This window comes from Salvelinus alpinus, unplaced genomic scaffold, assembly GCF_045679555.1.
Source record: "Salvelinus alpinus unplaced genomic scaffold, SLU_Salpinus.1 scaffold_43, whole genome shotgun sequence".
Lineage (NCBI taxonomy): Eukaryota > Metazoa > Chordata > Actinopteri > Salmoniformes > Salmonidae > Salvelinus > Salvelinus alpinus.
In genome coordinates, this window is record NW_027255984.1 from 303,464 (window position 1) to 325,904 (window position 22,441).

The 22,441-nt window shown below is 41.9% G+C and overlaps 2 protein-coding genes and 1 pseudogene across 2 annotated transcripts in view; 1 reads left to right on the plus strand and 2 right to left on the minus strand.

The window, feature by feature from the left end:
* Positions 1–22,441, minus strand: part of LOC139567094 (zinc finger protein ZFP2-like) — a 303,695-nt gene that overhangs the window by 147,883 nt on the left and 133,371 nt on the right. The window lies entirely within an intron of this gene.
* The window catches only part of LOC139567104 (zinc finger protein 271-like), a 58,253-nt pseudogene that overhangs the window by 12,138 nt on the left and 23,674 nt on the right, over positions 1–22,441 (plus strand).
* On the minus strand, positions 1,630–21,465 carry LOC139567088 (zinc finger protein 180-like). Its single transcript, XM_071388572.1, has 2 exons — positions 20,693–21,465; positions 1,630–5,222 (listed from the first exon to the last, which is right to left on the minus strand). Exons 1-2 carry the CDS (start codon positions 21,129–21,131, stop codon positions 4,387–4,389), a joined length of 1,275 nt encoding a protein of 424 aa, XP_071244673.1. The 5' UTR covers positions 21,132–21,465; the 3' UTR covers positions 1,630–4,386.

Below are 22,441 nucleotides of genomic sequence, written 5' to 3' on the forward strand. Positions count from 1 at the left end.
AGACCATGTTTCTCACCCTAATATCCACTGTCACCAAGTAGTTGTCCACTCTGAAACTGAGACCAATGAAGAGTTGAGGGAAATCCTTCAATCCTGAGTTGCACCTTTCCAACGGGCAACAATATTTGACAACTCTAAATGAGGAGTGCACCCTCCCTGAACATTGATGTAAAACCAGTTGTTATGGTTACGGTACTCCACAGCATCAGGAGTTGATGGTAAGCCAGTTGTTATGGTTGCGGTACGAGTTGATGGTAAACCAGTTGTTATGGTTACGGTACTCCTCAGCATCAGGAGTTGATGGTAAACCAGTTGTTATGGTTACGGTACTCCTCAGCATCAGGAGTTGATGGTAAACCAGTTGTTATGGTTACGGTACTCCTCAGCCTCAGGAGTTGATTGTAAACCAGTTGTTATGGTTACGGTACTTCTCAGCATCAGGAGTTGATGGTAAACCAGTTGTTATGGTTACGGTTCTCCTCAGCATCAGGAGTTGATGGTAAACCAGTTGTTATGGTTACGGTTCTCCTCAGCATCAGGAGTTGATGGACACTTGATGGGAACATGACATCCATCTAACCAGCCAATCACTCCTGGGAAATGCCCATATTCAGAGAATTGCGCTTTATAGTTGGCTTAACCAGCAGCATCAGGAGACTTGATGTAAAGACTCCTCAGTTCACAAATGGCCCTGCAGACTTTATAGTTGGCTTGGCCAGCAGCATCAGGAGACTTGATGTAAAGACTCCTCAGTTCACAAATGGCCCTGCAGACTTTATAGTTGGCTTGACCAGCAGCATCAGGAGACTTGATGTAAAGACTCAGTTCACAAATGGCCCTGCAGACTTTGTGAACAATTAAACACACAGTTGCTTCTTTGGCACCACACAAATCACCAGTTTCACAATGAAAGATTCCAGATGCCAAAAACCTCAAAGTGATCAGAAGTTGGAGAGAATTGGGTGAAGGCCGTCCTCTTTGAGCCAGAGAGGAACGTCTAGGCTCAAGCAGAGATATTATCTCCAATGCATTTTCTTTGTACATACGAAAGCTGTCTCAAAGTAATGTAATGGATGACTCCTATCCACCAGTACTGGTCTGGCCTCTGTAGTGCATGTTGGTCTTCATTTAGACATTCCACATAGTCCAGGCTCCCTCACAAACAGCACGAAGCAGAAGTTAAACCTACCTCTTTGAAAGATTCATTTAAGCTTCAATTTAGTCCTACAGTAGCTCTAATCCTCCATCTTGCAATCGACTTTGTTGAGTCCAGAACAGGCTAAATCTGCCACTATTTTAAGAGAAGTCTGTGCAAGTCGCTTTGAGATGAAAGCTCAAACAACCATTTTAGTCTGGGAGTAAGCTTAAGATTTGCTGGGAAACCGGCCCTGAGTGTTGTATATAATATGACTAAATGTGTTTCTTTCTGTGTTGCAGGAGCAGTCAAGAAATGGAACATGACATAAGCAGAGCTGTGGGAGACCACCTCAAGCCCCTGGTAGAGCCGGGGGTGGTGTTTACCACACCTTCAGCAGGCTGGAAAAGTGGGATTGATACTGTTTTTCAAACTGAGATGGACCAAGAGTCTGTTGATTGGTCAGTCATTGGGTTAATTTGTTTTGCAATATGTTCAAATCAAATCAAGCTTTATTTATACAGCACATTTCAGACATGATGCAACACAATTACATCATCACAGGAAAAAACTAAGATAAATATTTAGTACACAACATTAGTGGATAAAAAACTGAAGAACAACTGAAAGAGTAATGAGCATTGAAAGGAAATGCCATTGATTAAAATATTAATAGGATGCAACATCCAACCCAACCCAAAATATAAGCTGTTTTTTAGGAGCGGTTCTGATAGACACTATGGGGGTGTCCACTGAAAATTACCTAGTAACAACAACTGGGACCTAAAAGACACCCACCATGAGACCCACTAAATCTGCCAAGAAGAGGCAAACAAAAGAAAAACCCACAACAAACTTAAAGACAGGAAGCAAACCAAAAAGGTGGAGCAACTAAAGGTGTTGACTCTCCACATCTATCAAGACAACTAGAGCACTGGGCCAGACACTCTTAAATAGAACCTGGACCAGCTCAGGTGAAACACCTTCCCACTAACGAGATGGACAAGCCAGCACAGGTGTAACACATACTGACTAACGAGGTGACACCAATCAGTGCGTCCTACGTGCTAACGAGCTAGACGTGCTAAAGTCCAACCTCAAAACATAAATGGAAAAACCAAAGACTAACACCTTAAGAGAATGCTTACCACCAACAGAAAACAACTTCCATTTCACATTATAATCAACTACAATGCTTCACCTTCACCAATATAAACATGGTGTCTGTCTAACAACAATTAAAAACAAGATTAATTTGTATTATTCCCACAAAGAATCCTAAAACTCACTAGCTTCTAGAACTCTGGTCCCCTTGGAACGAGCCCAAACAAAACTCATCTCCAAAACGGAAAAACGTGCAGTAAAAATAAACTGTGATTCATGACAATGCACTGGCTAAACGCAAAACACAAAACATTTTGACTGCCCACCCTTGAGACAATCAGCCACCAAGTTGTCCTTACCACGGACGTGTCTGATTTCAAGAGGAAACTCCTGCAATATTCGTAGTAACTTTCCACCTCACTGTGGCGCTTCTCTCTCTTTTCAGGGTTCACTAGATAGGCATGTTGTTGGATCGGGGCCCAGTCCCCAATGTCATGCTCTAGTACATTTGGTTTGGCACATGTGAGAATTAACCCTGATATTCTAAAAGCAGGGCAACAATGTCAATATAATTGTACCAAAAAACTGTCAGTTGGTTGCATAAATAATTATCACTACTAAATGTTACATGAAATGTAAATATGAAATATTTGGTTGCATAGTCATATTTTCAATGTCTTTTCAATGACATTTTGCTAGGTGGACAATGTGTCAAAACACAGTTTTAACGTGTCCAAATCAATAACCAATATGCAGGAACAGTTTGGGATCAATTGAAAACCTAACATGTGGTATTTGGATGCAATATTCAACCATAACAACATGGACAAGCCAGCACAGGTGTAACACATACTGACTAACGAGGTGACACCAATCACTGCGTCCTACGTGCTAACGAGCTAGACATGCTAAAGTCCAACCTCAAAACATAAATGGAAAAACCAAAGACTGTAACACCTTAAGAGAATGCGCACCACCAACAGAAAACAACTTCCATTTCACATTATAATCAACTACAATATAAACATGGTGTCTACTGGATGTCAACAATTAAAAACAAGAAAAAAAAAGTGTATTTTTTCCCTACCTAAAACTCACGAGCCCAAACAAAACTCATCTCTAATACGGAAAGTCAAAATAATTTGTGATCCATGGAACGCACTGGCTAAACACAAATCTTTTTGACTGCCCAACCTTGAGACAATCAGAAACCAAGTTGTCCTCACCATGGACACAAGCACCAAAAACGCTGTTGTTTTGACAAGTAGCAATAAATCACTGAAATCGATTAGGGGGGAAATCAGGTTGTACTTGCTGTTGAAACTAACAACTAAAAAAACACATGGAAATGGGAGATATCTTTAAGCTCACTGGTTAGAGTGAGCTGCAGAAGACAGTCAGCAGCATTTTGGAGTGATGCATTTAAAATGTAGGGGTCGCTAAACAAAGGAACGCAACACTTATTTGTCATAACTCATCGATATCATGCTAAAATCAATTGTGCGAGAGGAGGAAGATGAGGTTGCACGTCCTGTTAAAACTAACAACTCAAAAACCACACGGAATCTGGGAGTAATGTGTACATCCCTGGTTAGAGGACAATTTGTAGAAAACAGCTCGCTACATTTTGAAGTGTTGCATTTTGATTCAAGTGGGTCACCAACATGGTAAGTGTAACACAGCTCTTTTTGTGTTAGTCACTTTTTGTTAAATCATATAAATAGTACTCTTTCAATTCAAAGCCTGGATTTTCCCCCTGATGCTAATATCCATATCATGCAGAAATCAATAGAACAGGGGACAAACGTTTAGGGTTCTACACTGTGACATCATTAAAATACTCCTTCTACATTGTTAAAACATTCTACATTGTGACATCATTAAAATACTCCTTCTACAATGTTAAAACATTCTACATTGTGACATCATTAAAATACTCCTTCTGCAATGCTTAAACATTCTACATTGTGACATCATTAAAATACTCCTTCTACATTGTTAAAACATTCTACATTGTGACATCATTAAAATACTCCTTCTACAATGTTAAAACATTCTACATTGTGACATCATTAAAATACTCCTACTACAATGTTAAAACATTCTACATTGTGACATTATTTCATTGATATCATGAAACAACTCCTTCATGTATGTATTTTCTGATGTTTGATCAGATATCTTTTATCAGAGTATCTCTTGTCACACTGATCACAGTTATAAGATTTCTCTCCTGTGTGTGTTCTCTGGTGTTGAGTCAGATGGTAAGATCGACCAAAACTCTTCCCACATTGAACACAGCTGTAAGGTTTCTCTCCTGTGTGTGTTCTCTGGTGCACTGTCAGCTCTCCAGAGTGACCAAAACTCTTCCCACATTGATCACAGCTAAAAGGTTTCTCTCCTGTGTGTATTCTCTTGTGTTGAGTCAGATGGCAAGATCGACCAAAACTCTTCCCACATAAAACACAGCTGTAAGGTTTCTCTCCTGTGTGTGTTCTCTGGTGCACTGTCAGCTCTGCAAATTGACCAAAACTCTTCCCACATTGATCACAGCTATAATATTTCTCTCCTGTGTGTATTCTCTTGTGTTGAGTCAGATGGCCAGATTGACCAAAACTCTTCCCACATTGAACACAGCTGTAAGGTTTCTCTCCTGTGTGTGTTCTCTGGTGTAGAGTCAGAGTGCTAGATGCAGCAAAACTCTTCCCACATTGAACACAGCTGTAAGGTTTCTCTCCTGTGTGTGTTCTCTGATGAATTTTAATGCCTGCTGAGGAGGTGAATCTCTTCCCACAGTCAGAGCAGCGGTGAGTTCTCTTCCCTGTGGGTCTCTGCGGGCGTTTCTTGAGGTGTTCTGATCTGGAGGGCCTCTTCTCTGCCTCTTCAGCATCATGAGGTTGTTGAGGCTTCCCAGAGGATCCACGATAGTCCTGTATCTCTCCTGTAGACTCCACAGAGGATCCACAATAGTCCCGTCTCTCTCCTGCGTGAACAACAAAGTCAGACAGATGGTTAAAAAACCACAACAGCGGTAATTCACTGTAAAAGGTGATGCCAACAGTGTAGCCATGATGTTGTACAACAATTGACGTCTGTAATGAATGTTAAAATTATTTGACAATTGTCTTAAAATGAGCAAGAAGTCATATTTTGTCTTGTTTTCACATTAGTAGAAACATCTAAGATTGTTGACTAGAAATAAGTTATTCATGTTGTTGAAACTCTAAGCAGTGTGCCAGACGACTTTTGGTCTCCAATATAGGCCCCTTTCTGTGTTTGTTAGAATTGCGGCACGAGGGCAATTTGATTGCATAAACTCCACGAGGGCGATGCACATGCAATTTGGTTGTAGAAACTCCTCCCCGCTAATGAGGAAACCGATAGTTATGGATAAACTATATCTGCCAGGAGCAAAAATGGTGAGCAAAGATTTTAGTTTTTCACAATGTATTCTGAATGTGAATGGGGGAAACTCAGGGGAGTAACCTCCATTTCCAGGTTGCTTATGAGTGCATTTCACACTACTTTGGATTATAATTGTAAGGCTCGTTTGAATGTCCTGCTTAATATAATGTTTGTGTCATCATCGCAAATCAACCGCTTTGTACTTAAAAAAAACACTTCAACCAGTAAAATACTCTTTGGCTAGCTTTTCCATCAGCCTGACAATGAGGGATTGTACACGGTTTGCCAAATTGGCCCATAACTTCACCTAACAACAAATAAAGGAAAATAGCTATGTGTGTTGTACAATAGCCTATCCATCAAGGAACAGTTCTCTAAACATTATGACCAAAGTAGGGATGTTGGATCCAAAGTGGAGCACGGCATAACTGTCTTTACCAGAGTAATGAATGAAGAAGCACCTTGGTTGATGTTGCATGTCCTGATGTTTGTCATGTGACTGTCATTCAGAAAATGATTTCCTGGATCAGCTGATGATAGTTGAACATGTGACTGTAACTAAACAGCTACAGTATTAAGAATGATGTGTAATTATTGAAGAACCGCGTTAATGACAGTATCCATTTGGGTGTTGTCAATAAAGTTACGATATTTATTATTATTTTTATTCACCTTTATTTAACCAGGTAGGCTAGTTGAGAACAAGTTCTCATTTACAACTGCGACCTGGCCAAGATAAAGCAAAGCAGTGCGACAAAAACAACACCACCGAGTTACACGTGGGATAAACAAACATACAGTCAATAACACAATAGAAAAATCTATATACAGTGTGTGCAAATGGAGTACGGAGGTAAGGCAATAAATAGGCCATAGTAGCGAAGTAATTACAATTTAACAAATTAACACTGGAGTGATAGATGTGCAGATGATGATGTGCAAGTAGAAATACTGGTGTGCAAAAGAGCAAAAAAAAGTAAATAAAAACATGGGGATGAGGTAGGCAGTTGGATGGGCTATTTACAGATGGGCTGTGTACAGGTGCAGCGATCGGTAAGCTGCTCAGATAGCTGATGCTTAAAGTTAGTGAGGGAGATATGTCTCCAACTTCAGCGATTTTTGCAATTCGTTCCAGTCATTGGCAGCAGAGAACTGGAAGGAAATGCGACCAAAGTAGGTCTTGGCTTTGGGGATGAACTGCGAGATATACCTCCTGGAGCGTGTGCTATGGGTGGGTGTTGCTATGGTGACCAGTGAGCTGAGTGAAGGCGGCCTAGCAAAGACTTATAGATGACCTGGAGCCAGTGGGTTTGGCGACGAATATGTAGCGAGGGCCAGCCGACGAGAGCATACAGGTCCTAGTGGTGGGTGGTATATGGGGCTTTGGTGACAAAACGGATGGCACTGTGATAGACTACATCCAGTTTGCTGAGTAGAGTGTTGGAGGCTATTTTGAAAATGACATCACCGAAGTCAAGGATCGGTAGGATAGTCAGTTTTACGAGGGTATGTTTGGCAGCATGAGTGAAGGAGGCTTTTCTGCGAAATAGGAAGCCGATTCTAGATTTAATTTTGGATTGGAGATGCTTAATGTGAGTCTGGAAGGAGAGTTTACAGTCTAGCCAGACACCTAGGTATTTATAGTTGTCCACATACTCTAAGTCAGAACCATCCAGAGAAGTGATGCTGGACGGGTGGGTGCGGGCAGCGATAGGTTGAAGAGCACACATTTAGTTTTACTAGCGTTTAAGAGCAGTTGGAGGTCACGGAAGGAGTGTTGTATGGCATTGAAGCTCGTTTGGAGGTTTGTTAACACAATGTCCAAAGAAGGGCCAGATGTATTCAGAATGGTGTCGTCTGCGTAGAGGTGGATCAAGGAATCACCCGCAGCAAGAGCAACATTGTTGGTATATACAGAGAAAAGAGTCGGTCCGAGAATTGAACCCTGTGGCACCTCCATAGAGACTGCCAGAGGTCCGAATAACAGGCCCTCCGATTTGACACACTGAACTCTATCTGAGAAGTAGTTGGTGAACCAGGCGAGTCAGTCATTTGAGAAACAAAGGCTGTTGAGTCTGCCGATAAGAATACGGTGATTGACAGAGTCGAAAGCCTTGGCCAGGTTGATGAAAACGGCTGCACAGTACTGTCTTTTATCGATAGCGGTTATGATATCGTTTAGTACCTTGAGCGTGACTGTGGTGCACCCATGACCAGCTCGGAAACTGGATTGCACAGCGGAGAAGGTACGGTGGGATTCAAAATGGTCTGTGATCTGTTTGTTAACTTGACTTTCTAAGACTTTTGAAAGGCAGGGCAGGATGGATATAGGTCTGTAACAGTTTGGGTCTAGAGTCATCCCCCTTTGACCGCGGAAGCGCTCCAATCTTTAGTAATCTTGGACGATACGAAAGAGAGGTTGAACAAAATAGTAATAGGGGTTGCCACAATGGCGGCGGATAATTTTAGAAAGAGAGGGTCCAGATTGTCTAGCCCACCTGATTTGTAAAGGTCCAGGTTTTGCAACTCTTTCAGAACATCAGCTATCTGGATTTGGGTGAAGGAGAAGCTAGGGAGGCTTGGGGAAGTAGCTGCGGGGGGTGGGGAGCTGTTAGTGCAGTATGCCACAGGATGTTTTTGTGCTGGTCGAGAGCAGTCAGGTCTGGAGTGAACCAAGGGCTATATCTGTTCTTAGTTCTACATTTTTTGAAAGGGGCATGCTTATTTAAGGTGGTGAGTAAATTTCAATTAAAGAACAACCAGGCATCCCCTACTGACGGGATGAGGTCAATATCCTTCCAGGATATCCGGGCCAGGTCGATAAGAAAGGCCTGCTTGCAGAAGTGTTTTAGGGAGCGTTTGACAGTGATGAGGGGTGGTCGTTTGACCGCGGACCCATAACGGATGCAGGCAAACGACCACCCCTCATCACTGTCAAACGCTCCCTAAAACACTTCTGCAAGCAGGCCTTTCTTATCGACCTGGCCCGGATATCCTGGAAGGATATTGACCTCATCCCGTCAGTGGGAAAGGGCTGCCTGGTTGTTCTTTAATTGTAATTTACTCACCACCTTAAATAAGCATGCCCCTTTCAAAAAATGTGATCGCTGAGATCCTGATTGAAAACAGCAGAGGTGTATTTGGAGGGCAAGTTGGTCAGGATATCTATGAGGGTGCCCAAGTTTACGGATTTAGGGTTGTACCTGGCGGGTTCCTTGATAATTTGTGTGAGATTGAGGGCATCTAGCTTGGATTGTAGGATGGCCGGGATGTTAAGCATTTCCCAGTTTAGGTCACCTAACAGAACAAACTCTGAAGATAGATGAGGGCAATCAATTCACATAAGGTGTCCAGGGCACAGTTGGGAGCTGAGGGGGCCTGTAACAGGCGGCAACAGTGAGAGACTTATTTCTGGAGAGATTCATTTTTTAAATTAGAAGCTTGAACTGTTTGGGCGTAGACCTGGAAAGTATGACAGAACTTTGCAGGCCATCTCTGTAGTAGATTGCAACTCCTCCCCCTTTGGCAGTTCTATCTTGATGGAAAATGTTGTAGATGGGGATGGAAATATCAGAATTTTTGGTGGCCTTCCAAAGCCAGGATTCAGACACGGCAAGGACATCAAGGTTGGTGGAGTGTGCTAAAGCAGTGAGTAAAACAAATTTAGGGAGAAGCCTTCTGATGTTAACATGCATGAAACCAAGGCTTTTATGGTTAGGGGATGTCACTCCTCAGCAGCCTGACCTGCTGAGGAGTGATGGACTCCATCCTAGCTGGAGGGGTGCTCTCATCTTATCTACCAACATAGACAGGGCTCTAACTCCTTTAGCTCCACAATGAAATAGGGTGCAGGCCAGGCAGCAGGCTGTTAGCCAACCTGCCAGCTTAGTGGAGTCTGCCACTAGCATAGTCAGTGTAGTCAGCTCAGTCATCCCCATTGAGACTGTGTCTGTGCCTCGACCTTGGTTGGGCAAAACTAAACATGGCGGTGTTCGCCTTAGCAATCTCATTAGGATAAAGACCACCTCCATTCCTGCCATTATTGAAAGAGATCGTGATACCTCACATCTCAAAATAGGGTTACTTAATGTTAGATCCCTCACTTCAAAGGCAGTTATAGTCAATGAACTAATCACTGATCATAATCTTGATGTGATTGGCCTGACTGAAACATGGCTTAAGCCTGATGAATTTACTGTGTTAAATGAGGCCTCACCTCCTGGTTACACTAGTGACCATATCCCCCGTGCATCCCGCAAAGGCGAAGGTTTTGCTAATATTTACGATAGCAAATTTCAATTTACAAAAAAAAAATGACGTTTTCGTCTTTTGAGCTTCTAGTCATGAAATCTATGCAGCCTACTCAATCACTTTTTATAGCTACTGTTTACAGGCCTCCTGGGCCATATACAGCGTTCCTCTCTGAGTTCCCTGAATTCCTATCGGACCTTGTAGTCATAGCAGATCATATTCAAATTTTTTGTGATTTTAATATTCATATGGAGAAGTCCACAGACCCACTCCAAAAGGCTTTCGGAGCCATCATCGACTCAGTGGGTTTTGTCCAACATGTCTCTGGACCTACTCACTGCCACAGTCATACTCTGGACCTAGTTTTGTCCCATGGAATAAATGTTGTATATCTTAATGTTTTTCCTCATAATCCTGGACTATCGGACCACCATTTTATTACGTTTGCAATTGCAACAAATAATCTGCTCAGACCCCAACCAAGGAGCATCAAAAGTCATGCTATACATTCTCAGACAACCCAAAGATTCCTCGATGCCCTTCCAGACTCCTTCTGCCTACCCAAGGACGTCAGAGGACAAAAATCAGTTAACCACCTAACTGAGGAACTCAATTTAACCTTGCGCAATACCCTAGATGCAGTTGCACCCCTAAAAATGAAAAACATTTGTCATAAGAAACTAGCTCCCTGGTATACAGAAAATACCCGAGCTCTGAAGCAAGCTTCCAGAAAATTGGAACGGAAATGGCGCCACACCAAACTGGAAGTCTTCCGACTAGCTTGGAAAGACAGTACCGTGCAGTATCGAAGAGCCCTCACTGCTGCTCGATCATCCTATTTTTCCAACTTAATTGAGGAAAATAAGAACAATCCAAAATTTATTTTTGATAATGTTGCAAAGCTAACTAAAAAGCAGCATTCCCCAAGAGGATGGCTTTCACTTCAGCAGTAATAAATTCATGAACTTCTTTGAGGAAAAGATCATGATCATTAGAAAGCAAATTACGGACTCCTCTTTAAATCTGCGTATTCCTCCAGGGCTTAGCTGTCCTGGATCTGCACAGCTCTGCGAGGGCCTGGGATCGGGAGAGACACTTAAGTGTTTTAGTACTATATCTCTTGACACAATGATGAAAATAATCATGGCCTCTAAACCTTCAAGCTGCATACTGGATCCTATTCCAACTAAACTACTGAAAGAGCTGCTTCATGTGCTTGGCCCTCCTATGTTGAACATAATAAACGGCTCTCTATCCACCGGATGTGTACCAAACTCACTAAAAGTGGCAGTAATAAAGCCTCTCTTGAAAAAGCCAAACCATGACCCAGAAAATATAAAAAACTATCGGCCTATATCGAATCTTCCATTCCTCTCAAAAAAATTTGAAAAAGCTGTTGCGCAGCAACTCACTGCCTTCCTGAAGACAAACAATGTATACGAAATGCTTCAGTCTGGTTTTAGACCCCATCATAGCACTGAGACTGCACTTGTGAAGGTGGTAAATTACCTTTTAATGGCGTCAGACCGAGGCTCTGCATCTGTCCTCCTGCTACTAGACCTTAGTGCTGCCTTTGACACCATCGATCACCACATTCTTTTGGAGAGACTGGAAACCCAAATTGGTCTACACGGACAAGTTCTGGCCTGGTTTAGATCTTATCTGTCGGAAAGATATCAGTTTGTCTCTGTGAATGGTTTGTCCTCTGACAAATCAACTGTACATTTCGGTGTTCCTCAAGGTTCCGTTTTAGGACCACTTATGTTTTCACTATATATTTTACCTCTTGGGGATGTTATTCGAAAACATAATGTTAACTTTCACTGCTATGCGGATGACACACATTTCAATGAAATATGGTGAAGCCCCAAAATTGCCCTCGCTAGAAGCCTGTGTTTCAGACATAAGGAAGTGGATGGCTGAAAACTTTCTACTTTTAAACTCGGACAAAACAGAGATGCTTGTTCTAGGTCCCAAGAAACAAAGAGATCTTCTGTTAAATCTGACAATTAATCTTGATGGTTGTAAAGTCGTCTCAAATAAAACTGTGAAGGACCTCGGCGTTACTCTTGACCCTGATCTCTCTTTTGACGAACATATCAAGACTGTTTCAAGGACAGCTTTTTTCCATCTACGTAACATTGCAAAATCTGACATTTTCTGTCCAAAAATGATGCAGAAAAATTAATCCATGCATTTGTTACTTCTAGGTTAGACTACTGCAATGCTCTACTTTCCGGCTACCCGGATAAAGCACTAAATAAACTTCAGTTAGTGCTAAATACGGCTGCTAGAATCCTGACTAGAACCAAGAAATTTGATCATATTACTCCAGTGCTAGCTTTCCTACACTGGCTTCCTGTTAAGGCAAGGGCTGATTTCAAGGTGTTAACCTATAAAGCGTTACATGGGCTTGCTCCTACCTATCTTTTCGAGTTGGTCCTGCCGTACATACCTACACGTACGCTACGGTCACAAGACGCAGGCCTCCTAATTGTCCCTAGAATGTCTAAGCAAACAGCTGGAGGCAGGGCTTTCTCCTATAGATCTCCATTTTTTTGGAACGGTCTGCCTACCCATCTGAGAGACGCAGACTCGGTCTCAACCTTTAAGTCTTTACTGAAGACTTATCTCTTCAGTAGGTCATATGATTGAGTGTAGTCTGGCCCAGGAGTGTGAAGGTGAACGGAAAGGCTCTGGAGCAACGAACCGCCCTTGCTGTCTCTGCCTGGCTGGTTCCCCTCTCTCCACTGGGATTCTCTGCCTCTAACCCTATTACAGGGGCTGAGTCACTGGCTTACTGGTGCTCTTTCATGCCGTCCCTAGGAGGGGTGCGTCACTTGAGTGGGTTGAGTTACTGACGTGATCTTCCTGTCTGGGTTGGCGCCCCCCCTTGGTTTGTGCTGTGGTGGAGATCTTTGTGGGCTATACTCGGCCTTGTCTCAGGATTGTAAGTTGGTGGTTGAAGATATCCCTCTAGTGGTGCGGGGGCTGTGCTTTGGCAAAGTGGGTGGGGTTATATCCTTCCTGTTTGGCCCTGTCCGAGGGTATCATCGGATGCGGCCACAGTGTCTCCTGACCCCTCCTGTCTCAGCCTCCAGTATTTATGCTGCAGTAGTTTATGTGTCGGGGGCTAGGGTCAGTTGGTTATATCTGGAGTACTTCTCCTGTCTTATCCAGTGTCCTGTGTGAATTTAAGTATGCTCTCTAATTCTCTCCTTCTCTCTTTCTTTCTCTCTCTCGGAGAACCTGAGCCCTAGGACCATACGTCAGGACTACCGGGCATGATGACTCCTTGCTGTCCCCAGTCCACCTGGCCTTGCTGCTATTCCAGTTTCAACTGTTCTGCCTGCGGTTATGGAACCCCTACCTGTCCCAGACCTGCTGTTTTCAACTCTTAATGATCGGCTATGAAAAGCCAACTGACATTTATTCCTGATTATTATTTGACCATGCTTGTCATTTATGAACATTTTGAACATCTTGGCCATGTTCTGTTATAATCTCCACCCGGCACAGCCAGAAGAGGACTGGCCACCCCTCATAGCCTGGTTCCTCTCTAGGTTTCTTCCTAGGTTTTGGCCTTTCTAGGGAGTTTTTCCTAGCCACCGTGCTTCTACACCTGCATTGCTTGCTGTTTGGGGTTTTAGGCTGGGTTTCTGTACAGCACTTCGAGATATTAGCTGATGTACGAAGGGCTATATAAAAATAAACTTGGATAAAATAAACTTGATTTGATGGTTACAGAAGTCAACAAATGAGAGAGCCTGGGGACACACAGGGCCTGGGTTAACCTCTACATCACCAGAGGAACAGAGGAGTAGGATGAGGGTACGGCTAAAGGCTATCAGAACTGGTCATCTAGTGCGTTGGGAACAGAGAATAAAAGGTGCAGATTTCTGGGCGTGGTAGGATATATTCAAGGCATAATGTACAGACAGGGGTATGGTAGGGTGCGGGTACAGTCGAGATAAACGTAGGCATTGAGTGGCGATAAGAGAGGTTGCATCTCTGGAGGCATCAGTTATGCTAGGTGAGGTCACCGCATGTGTGGGAGGTGGGACAAAAGAGTTCCCTGAGGCATGTTGAGTGGGACTAGGGGCTCCGCAGTAAAACAAAACAATATTAACTACCCTAAACAACAGTATACAAGGCATATTGACATTAGAGAGAAATAAAGCGAGGCATACGGCAATCACAGGTGTTGATTGGGAGAGCTAGCTAAGACAACAACGGGTAAGACAACAGTTAATCAGCTAAGACAACAACAACACGTAAAATGGCGATGAACGGGAAGAGAGGGTCAGTTAACCTCTAATTCCTCACAAACCCGGATCCGGGAGCACCCCCCACAGTAAAAAAGCTGACTAGCATAGCCTAGCATAGCGTCACAAGTAAATACTAGCATCTAAATATCATTAAATCACAAGTCCAAGACACCAGATGAAAGATACACATCTTGTGAATCCAGCCATCATTTCTGATTTTTAAAATGTTTTACAGGGAAGACACAATATGTAAATCTATTAGCTAACCACGTTAGCAAAAGACACCACTTTTTTTACTCCACCAGTTTTTTACTCCATCTGTAGCCATCACTAATTCGACCAAATAAAGATATAAATAGCCACTAACCAAGAAACAACTTCATAAGATGACAGTCTGATAACATATTTATTGTATAGCATATGTTTTTTTAGAAAAATTTGCATATTTCAGGTATAAATCACAGTTCTACATTGCAGCTGCAATCTGAAATAGTGCCGAAGCTGCCAGAATAATTACAGAGACCAACGTCAAATACCTAATTACTCATCTTAAAACATTTCTGAAAAATACACAGCGTACAGCAAATGAAAGCCCAACATCTTGTGAATCCAGCCAATATGTCAGATTTTTTAAGTGTTTTACAGCGAAAACACAATATAGCATTATATTAGCTTAGCACAATAGCCAGAAACACAAGCAATTTACCAGCAGCACAGGTTAGCGATCGTAACAATACAGCAAAAGATATATAACTTTTGACTAACCTTGATATACTTTGTCAGATGACAGTCCTGTAACATCATATTACACAATGCATATAGGTTTTGTTCGAAAATGTGCATATTTAGCAGCACAAATCGTGGTTATACAATGTGATCAGTGGCAACAGGTCATGCATTCTGGCCGGCGCCATCTTGGAAAGGCACCTAAGTTTACGATTATTTATCGATTAGATTGACTAAAAAATACAGGTTGGACAGCAAATGAAAGATGCATTAGTTATTAATGCAACCGCTGAGTTAGATTTTTAAAATTAACGTTACTAGACATACAGTGTGCGTTACAGCCAGACTAGTGCCGCAATAATGGCGGACAAATGCGTTTACATTTTTCCACATAAATACGGAATAACATCATAAATAGCTCTTACTTTTGGACGAGCTTCCATCAGAATCTTGGGCAAGGTGTCCTTTGTCCAAAAGAATTGTTGCTTGGTTGTAAAACGTCGTCTTCAACTTCGGAATTAGCAGCTAACAATAGCTATGTGGCCACAACATGCCCAAATCCCCAAAACGCAATACTAAGGAAATTCCGAAAATAGCAATATACTCGCATAAACTGATATAACTCGGTTTAAAATAACTTCGTTATGATGTTTCTAACACCTATATCGAATTAAATTACAGACGGATATAGCTAAGGCCGATAACTGAGCGTTTCAAAATGCCATCTTGAGGTCTTGCTTTGCGCAATGACGAACGACGAAAAGAGAGCTCCTTTCGTTCCTTGGCCTTTTATAAGCTCTGAGAACTACGTAGACACTCCATTCCACTTCTCATTGGTTACTGACATCCAGGGGAAGGCGGGTGCAGTTCATGTCGACCCATAGGATACATACAGAGCTTTAAACTGATCTGAGAACAGAGCCTCGTTTTCAGACCTTCGCAGTTCCTGTCATGGATTTCGCTGCAGAAAGAGTTCTGGTTCACCCACAGACATAATTCAAACGGTTTTAGAAACTAGAGATTGTTTTCTATCCAATAGTAATAATAATATGCATATTGTACGAGCAAGAATTGAGTATTAGGCAGTTTAATTTGGAGACGATATTTTCCAAAGTGGAAACAGCACCCCCTAGATTGAGAAAAGGTTAACTACACACAGGGCCTGAGTTCAAGGCTGGGGCCGACAGATAAACAAAATAGAGAACCGTGATTAATGAACAGTCCAGCAGGCATCAGCTATGTAGCAAAGTGATCATAGGGTCCAGTGAACAGCAATATATAAACCAGGGAGGCCGTTAGCTAGTCGTTACTATGCTGGCTGGGAGCCGGCCCTGGCGCGAGGCTAACTGGTGCCAGCTTCGGGACAAGGGCGTCACCGACGTCTGGCAAAGGCCGGTTGAGGGCACATCTGACGGAATTGCGTCGGCAGACCAGTCGTGATGGATCGGCGGGGCTCTGTGTCGACAAAGGGTCCAGGCCAGTTGGCAAAAGAGGTATTGTAGCTGGAGTAATTTTGTTTGCTAGCTGGGAGATGCACCTGGCTCGAGGCTAACTGGTGCTAGCTTCGGGACAAGGGCGTCAGCCACTATAGCCAATCCGTTGCAAAGGTCCAGAGCTTACGGCAGGAATCTAGTGATGTAGTGGCTTCTAGTCGTCTTAGTGAAGAGTCTGGGAGGCATCAGCTGTGTAGCCGAGTGATGTAGTGGCTTCTAGTCGTCTTAATGAAGAGTCTGGGAGGCATCAGCTGTGTAGCCGAGTGGCTTCTGCAAATTAATTACTTCAAAATCAATGTGATTTTCTGGAATTTTGTTTTAGATTCCGTCTCTCACAGTTGAAGTGTACCTATGATAAAAAATTACAGACCTCTACATGCTTTGTAAGTAGGAAAACCTGCAAAATCGGCAGTGTATCAAATACTTGTTCTCCCCACTGTATGTAAAAATGTAATAAAAAAATGGAAAAAGAGATTGCAATATATTTCAATATATACAAAAAAAATAAACATTTTCAACAAACACGTTAATGCTACGCCATCTGATTACAAGATGACACTCAGTTAAAAACCATTGGATTTAGCAAACTCTGAAATTATTTAGTATTTCTGTGCCCACAAACTGTTTTCCCAGCGTAACATAAGGAGCCACTAAATGATACATAGTTCAAGTGCATTTCAGAATACAAAAAAACTGTCCGACAGCAAGATCCAGTATTTAAGTTGAAGTTCATCATATGACAAGCGTAACGTTATGACTATAACTACTGTTCCCTGAAGGGAAACAAGGTACAACATACTATTAAATTCACACCTAGCTCGGGTTTATTCCTTAAATTTAATACCACTCTTCACCGACCCAGGAAGGAGTGGGGCCAAACAGGTTTTGCACCTCGTTTCCCTTCTTCAGGAAACAGTAATTATAGTGTTAGGTTCTAATTTTTCAGAGTAAATAACTCACGGACACTAGAGAAGCTTAACCAAGTTTAATTCTTCCCAAAGGGTCGTTACAGCTGTAATTCAGACAAAAACATGTTCTCACCATCACAAGTATATATACCCCACTTTGGACACTCCTCCTTCTCTCCAATCCTTACATCTTCTGGGTCGACAGGAAGAGGGTAACAGGATACTAAACCCTTATTACTCCCTTCAGGGGATCTGACCTGACCTCAACCCTTCCTTCGCCTAATCCACAGATGTCCATCCGCTTCCCCTATAGCAATCCTGTGATCTCCTCCCATCCACCCAGCACATTCCACAGCCACTCTGTCTTTCTACAGATCTCACTCCTTTATATACTCTGCGTCTGATCTATCATGTCTTCAATATCTCAATGTTCAAAGTTTAGCCCAAATCCAGTCATAAAGTTACACTCCCTTTCAGTCGGTCAACTTCGGTAAAACATACTATGGGAAAATACAATCATTCCCCATGCCGACCCAAACGGATACTAAATGAAACGGCCCCTGGCAGACCACCCAGACCTTACTTCGCAAGATTTTTCAATTTATTAATTGTATTTTGTTTGAAACACTCCTGTCAATATTGAGTATGGACACACACCCAATTACGCATATAGAAGTAGGACTAGTCTTCCTGGCCTGAGAGCAAATGTAGGCCTATAAATGTGCCCATTTGGGGATGTCTGATAGTATTTCTGATTGTCTTAACGCACCACCACTAATAAGTTGTGGAGCTTCTCAAAGCACATTGTTTTTTCACCTCAAACAGCAAGTAAACAAAGTCTAATCAAAATCAATAGCGAATGACAATAGTTCCTCAAAGTATTTGAAAGATATTTCCAGCTCTCGCCCTTTCGATAACCACTCGGCACGAAAGGGAAAAACATAATGCGCTGATCCAGTGGAAATATCAAAACACCTGATTACTTCTTATCCCTTTCACAAATAGCCTACAGCTGTGTCGGTCGAGAACTCACTGGCAGGGGAAACTGAGGGCCCAGAATATTTTATACAATGTTGCAAGTTCGTTTTAGACAGGCCATGCGATTTATAGGACATTTATTTGCAATGTTTTAATTTGTTGGCTTTATGTAGGCTATTTTTTACATAGTTGGCAATGGCAATAAAAGTTACTTTTAGATTTGTATCATTTTCATTTAGATAGAATGTAGATTAATCACAGACAATGATTTTGAGATACTATTATAAATTAAATGAAACTGTTCCAGTAAAATGAACATATGAAAATCATAACTGTCACCAGATCGGTAGAAATGGTAAGATACATTTGCACTCCAAATGTAGGTTTCCGACTGCTTGTGTAGCCTATTACCAGCAACGTCAGAATTTATAAACGCCAGCAGGAGGTGGTGGTTCAGGAAGAGTTTGTTTCTTCTTCTGGTTGGGCTATATTGATGTAATGGCATGAAAATAAATTGGCTGAATATTATACAATGACTTATCAACAGCTCTAATAATTTGCCCCCACAGGAAATCTTCACAGGCAATTCTAGAATATACTATATCCTAGAAACCTGGTTAAACTATCATTATGACATCATGGATGAATTCTGGAATATACTATATAGCCTAGAAACCTGGTTAAACTATCATTATGACATCATGGATGAATTCTAGAATATACTATATATCCTAGAAACCTGGTTAAACTATAATTTTGACCTCATGGATGGCCAGTTCTTGTATTCATAGTGTATTGAATTCAGGGGGTTGCCCTGAGCTGAACTCAAACCTGTGTCCAGCGACTGTCAAGCCAACACCTTATAACTGTTTTGCCAAGATGTCTGAACTTCTTGACGAGGTCGCTAGGTGTTGGATTACGGTTGATACAATAGCTTTCTCTATGAATTTGAGAGTGGTTACATTTCTCCAGACCCCATCCCAGCCCCATCCCTCAGCTGTTTACCAAACCAAGTCTCTGGGCAGCCATTTTGTTGCTGTTTAAATACTAGGTTGTCCCTTTAAAAAAGCCACACAAGAATCAATCAACTAATAACAAAGCTGTAATTCCACCACTGTTTTGCTAATAAGATGATGGATGGGGGTGGAGAAATGTAACTACTTTCAAATTCATAGACAGACCTATGGATGCAAGGACTGACCATCCATGATATCAACATTATAGTTTTAACCATGTTGATGCTATACAGTGCTATACAGTTTCTAAACATTGGAGTAAAAAAATCTTATTCTTGGTTCTGATGGGGTACAACAGTTGAACTAAGCTCATGAGGCATGTGTTATATTCTTCAAGAATCAATGCCTATAAATAAATAATTAAAAAATCAAAATATGGATGTAGTAATTGCAGATTTCCCCTTTAACACCACACATCCTTCCAGTTCTCTGCTGCCAGTGACTGGAACGAATTTCAAAAATCGCTGAAGCTGGAGACTTATATTTCCCTCGCCAACTTTAAACATCAGCTATCTGAGCAGCTAACCGATCGCTGCAGCTGTACATAGTCCATCTGTAAATAGCCCGCCCAATCTACCTACCTCATCCCCAAACTGTTTTTATTTACTTTTCTGCTCTTTTGCACACCAGTATCTCTACTTGCACATCATCATCTGCTCATTTATCACTCCAGTGTTAATCTGCTAAATTGTAATTCTTCGCTACTATGGCCTATTTATTGCCTACCTCCTCATGCCTTTTGCACACACTATATATAGACTCTTTTTTCTACTGTCATTGACTTGCTTATTGTGTTATTGGCTTGTTTATTGTATGTTATTCCATGTGTAACTCTGTGTTGTTGTCTGTGTCACAGTTGTAAAAGCAGTTGCTTTATCTTGGCCAGGTCGCAGTTGTAAATGAGAACGTGTTCTCAACTGGCCTACCTGGTTAAACTATCATTATGACATCATGGCCTACCTGGTTAAACTATCATTATGACATCATGGCCACCTGGTTAAACTACCATTATGACATCATGGCCACCTGGTTAAGCTATCATTATGACATCATGGCCTACCTGGTTAAACTATCATTATGACATCATGGCCTACCTGGTTAAACTATCATTATGACATCATGGCCACCTGGTTAAACTACCATTATGACATCATGGCCACCTGGTTAAGCTATCATTATGACATCATGGCCTACCTGGTTAAACTATCATTATGACATCATGGCCTACCTGGTTAAACTACCATTATGACATCATGGCCACCTGGTTAAACTATCATTATGACATCATGGCCACCTGGTTAAACTACCATTATGACATCATGGCCACCTGGTTAAATAAAGGTTAAATAAAAAAACATCAGTTCAACAACTGCAGAGTTTGTGTCTCTGTATTTAAGACAGTACTTACTAGTGTTAATCAGGGAACGGTCTCTCAAAACCATCTTATGGCTAAGTTCATCCGTAGAACCATCGGATGCCTTAAGATGCGTTTGGGAAACCGGGCCCAGATATCCAGTTTTCCCCTCCTCCTTTTTCGATGTGACAGTCATCTCCCCCTCCTCCTCTTTCACCCCAAAAGCTGCATCCTCCTCCTCTTCTTTTACTGTAAAATCCTCTTCCTCTTTAACTCTGAACGCGTCTTCCTCTTCTTTCACTGAAACGTCTTTCTCTTCTTTTTTCACTGTAACAGCCTCACCCTCTACTTCTTGTTTCACAGTAACGGCCTCACCCTCTAATTCTTGTTTTACTGTGATACCCTCCTCTTCCTCCTCCTCTTTCACCAGAGCTTCTTTCTCCGTCCAGCAGTCCTCCTCTTCATTAACAAGAGAGTAGTTTAGTGACCTCATGGTTGGAGGTGTTAGCTAGCTAGGCTAATGCTAACTTAACCAGCCCGCTAGATGAATAAAAACAATACCGTAAATATGAAATTAAAACGGATAACTAACTAGACGACAGAAGTGGGTTTAAAATACGGTGGTTAATACACATTAAAGCGTCTAAAGAGCTTTATTGGTTCGTCTATTATGTCTTGCAAGCTACCGATGTGGCTGACGAACTGTTGCTGCTGTGGAAAGAAGCGTTCCGTCCACTAGAATATACGTCACACTAACAGCATAACCTAAAAGTCTTATACGTCACACCAACAGCATTGCCTTGAATTCTCACCAATCCCCAGACCGCTATCTGCTGAATGGAGTGGGTAACGCTTTCTTCAGCAAAGATATACTAGGAGAGAGGGGAACCCTTACACAGAACTGAACTGAATCAAAGATGGCGAACAGAAATACTAGAAGAGAGGGGTACCCCTACACAGAACTGAACTGAATCAAATATGGCGAACAGAAATACTAGAAGAGAGGGGTACCCCTACACAGAACTGAACTGAATCAAAGATGGCGGACAGAAATACTAGGATGGAAGCAAATGTAAGGGATTATAACGTCATAACTAATCATGCAAAAAAACATGTACAGTTGACAGGAATGTTAGTTCATGTAGAGACAAACGAGTATGCATTTAAAAAAAAATCATAGTTCATTTACGAAAATCGTGCTTTAGCCAGCTGACTAGCTAACATTAGCCAGCTAGCTGGCTAGGTTTATGGGTGTTGGGACATGAGTATGCAATTGTAATTCTGGTTGTTTTAGGGACTCCTGAAACAACCGGCAAACCAGACTGTCGTTTTGGGAAACAGTGGATGTATAGAATCTAGCTTGCTGAAGAATTTACTGCAAATTGAATGTACAATTTTGTAAGCTTTCCTTGCTGATATTTGTCATGCAGATAGATGAAATCACGTAGCTAGCTATGTTCTTATTGTGCAGTGGATGATTAAAATCCCTGTATGCCCATGGATGTGTAGCTAGCTATTTAGCCGATCTTTGTATAGACCCAAACGTTTGGTATACATATTAGTTCAGAACCTAGCTATGAACCTCAGCTATCATAGCCAGTTGTATCAACTTCAAAACAGCCTGAATGACATTAATGAAGCCTATGGATTGAGTAGAATATAATATGTTGTGCCAAGGATGCAAGTCGTATATACATGTAGTTATTACCATGCATGAGATCCTCACATTGTAGCCTGTACATTTAATATATTCACTGATCATGTACTCTACCTTGGCAAATAAAGGTGCAGTTTAGGTATGAA

Bases quoted from the DNA above. Each gene is read 5' to 3' on its own strand.
- LOC139567088 (XM_071388572.1), bottom strand. From the start codon at position 21,131: ATGAGGTCACTAAACTACTCTCTTGTTAATGAAGAGGAGGACTGCTGG. The intron at 5,223-20,692 runs GTAAGTACTGTC...TTGTTCACGCAG, and splicing joins CCGTTCCCTGATTAACACTA to GAGAGAGACGGGACTATTGT.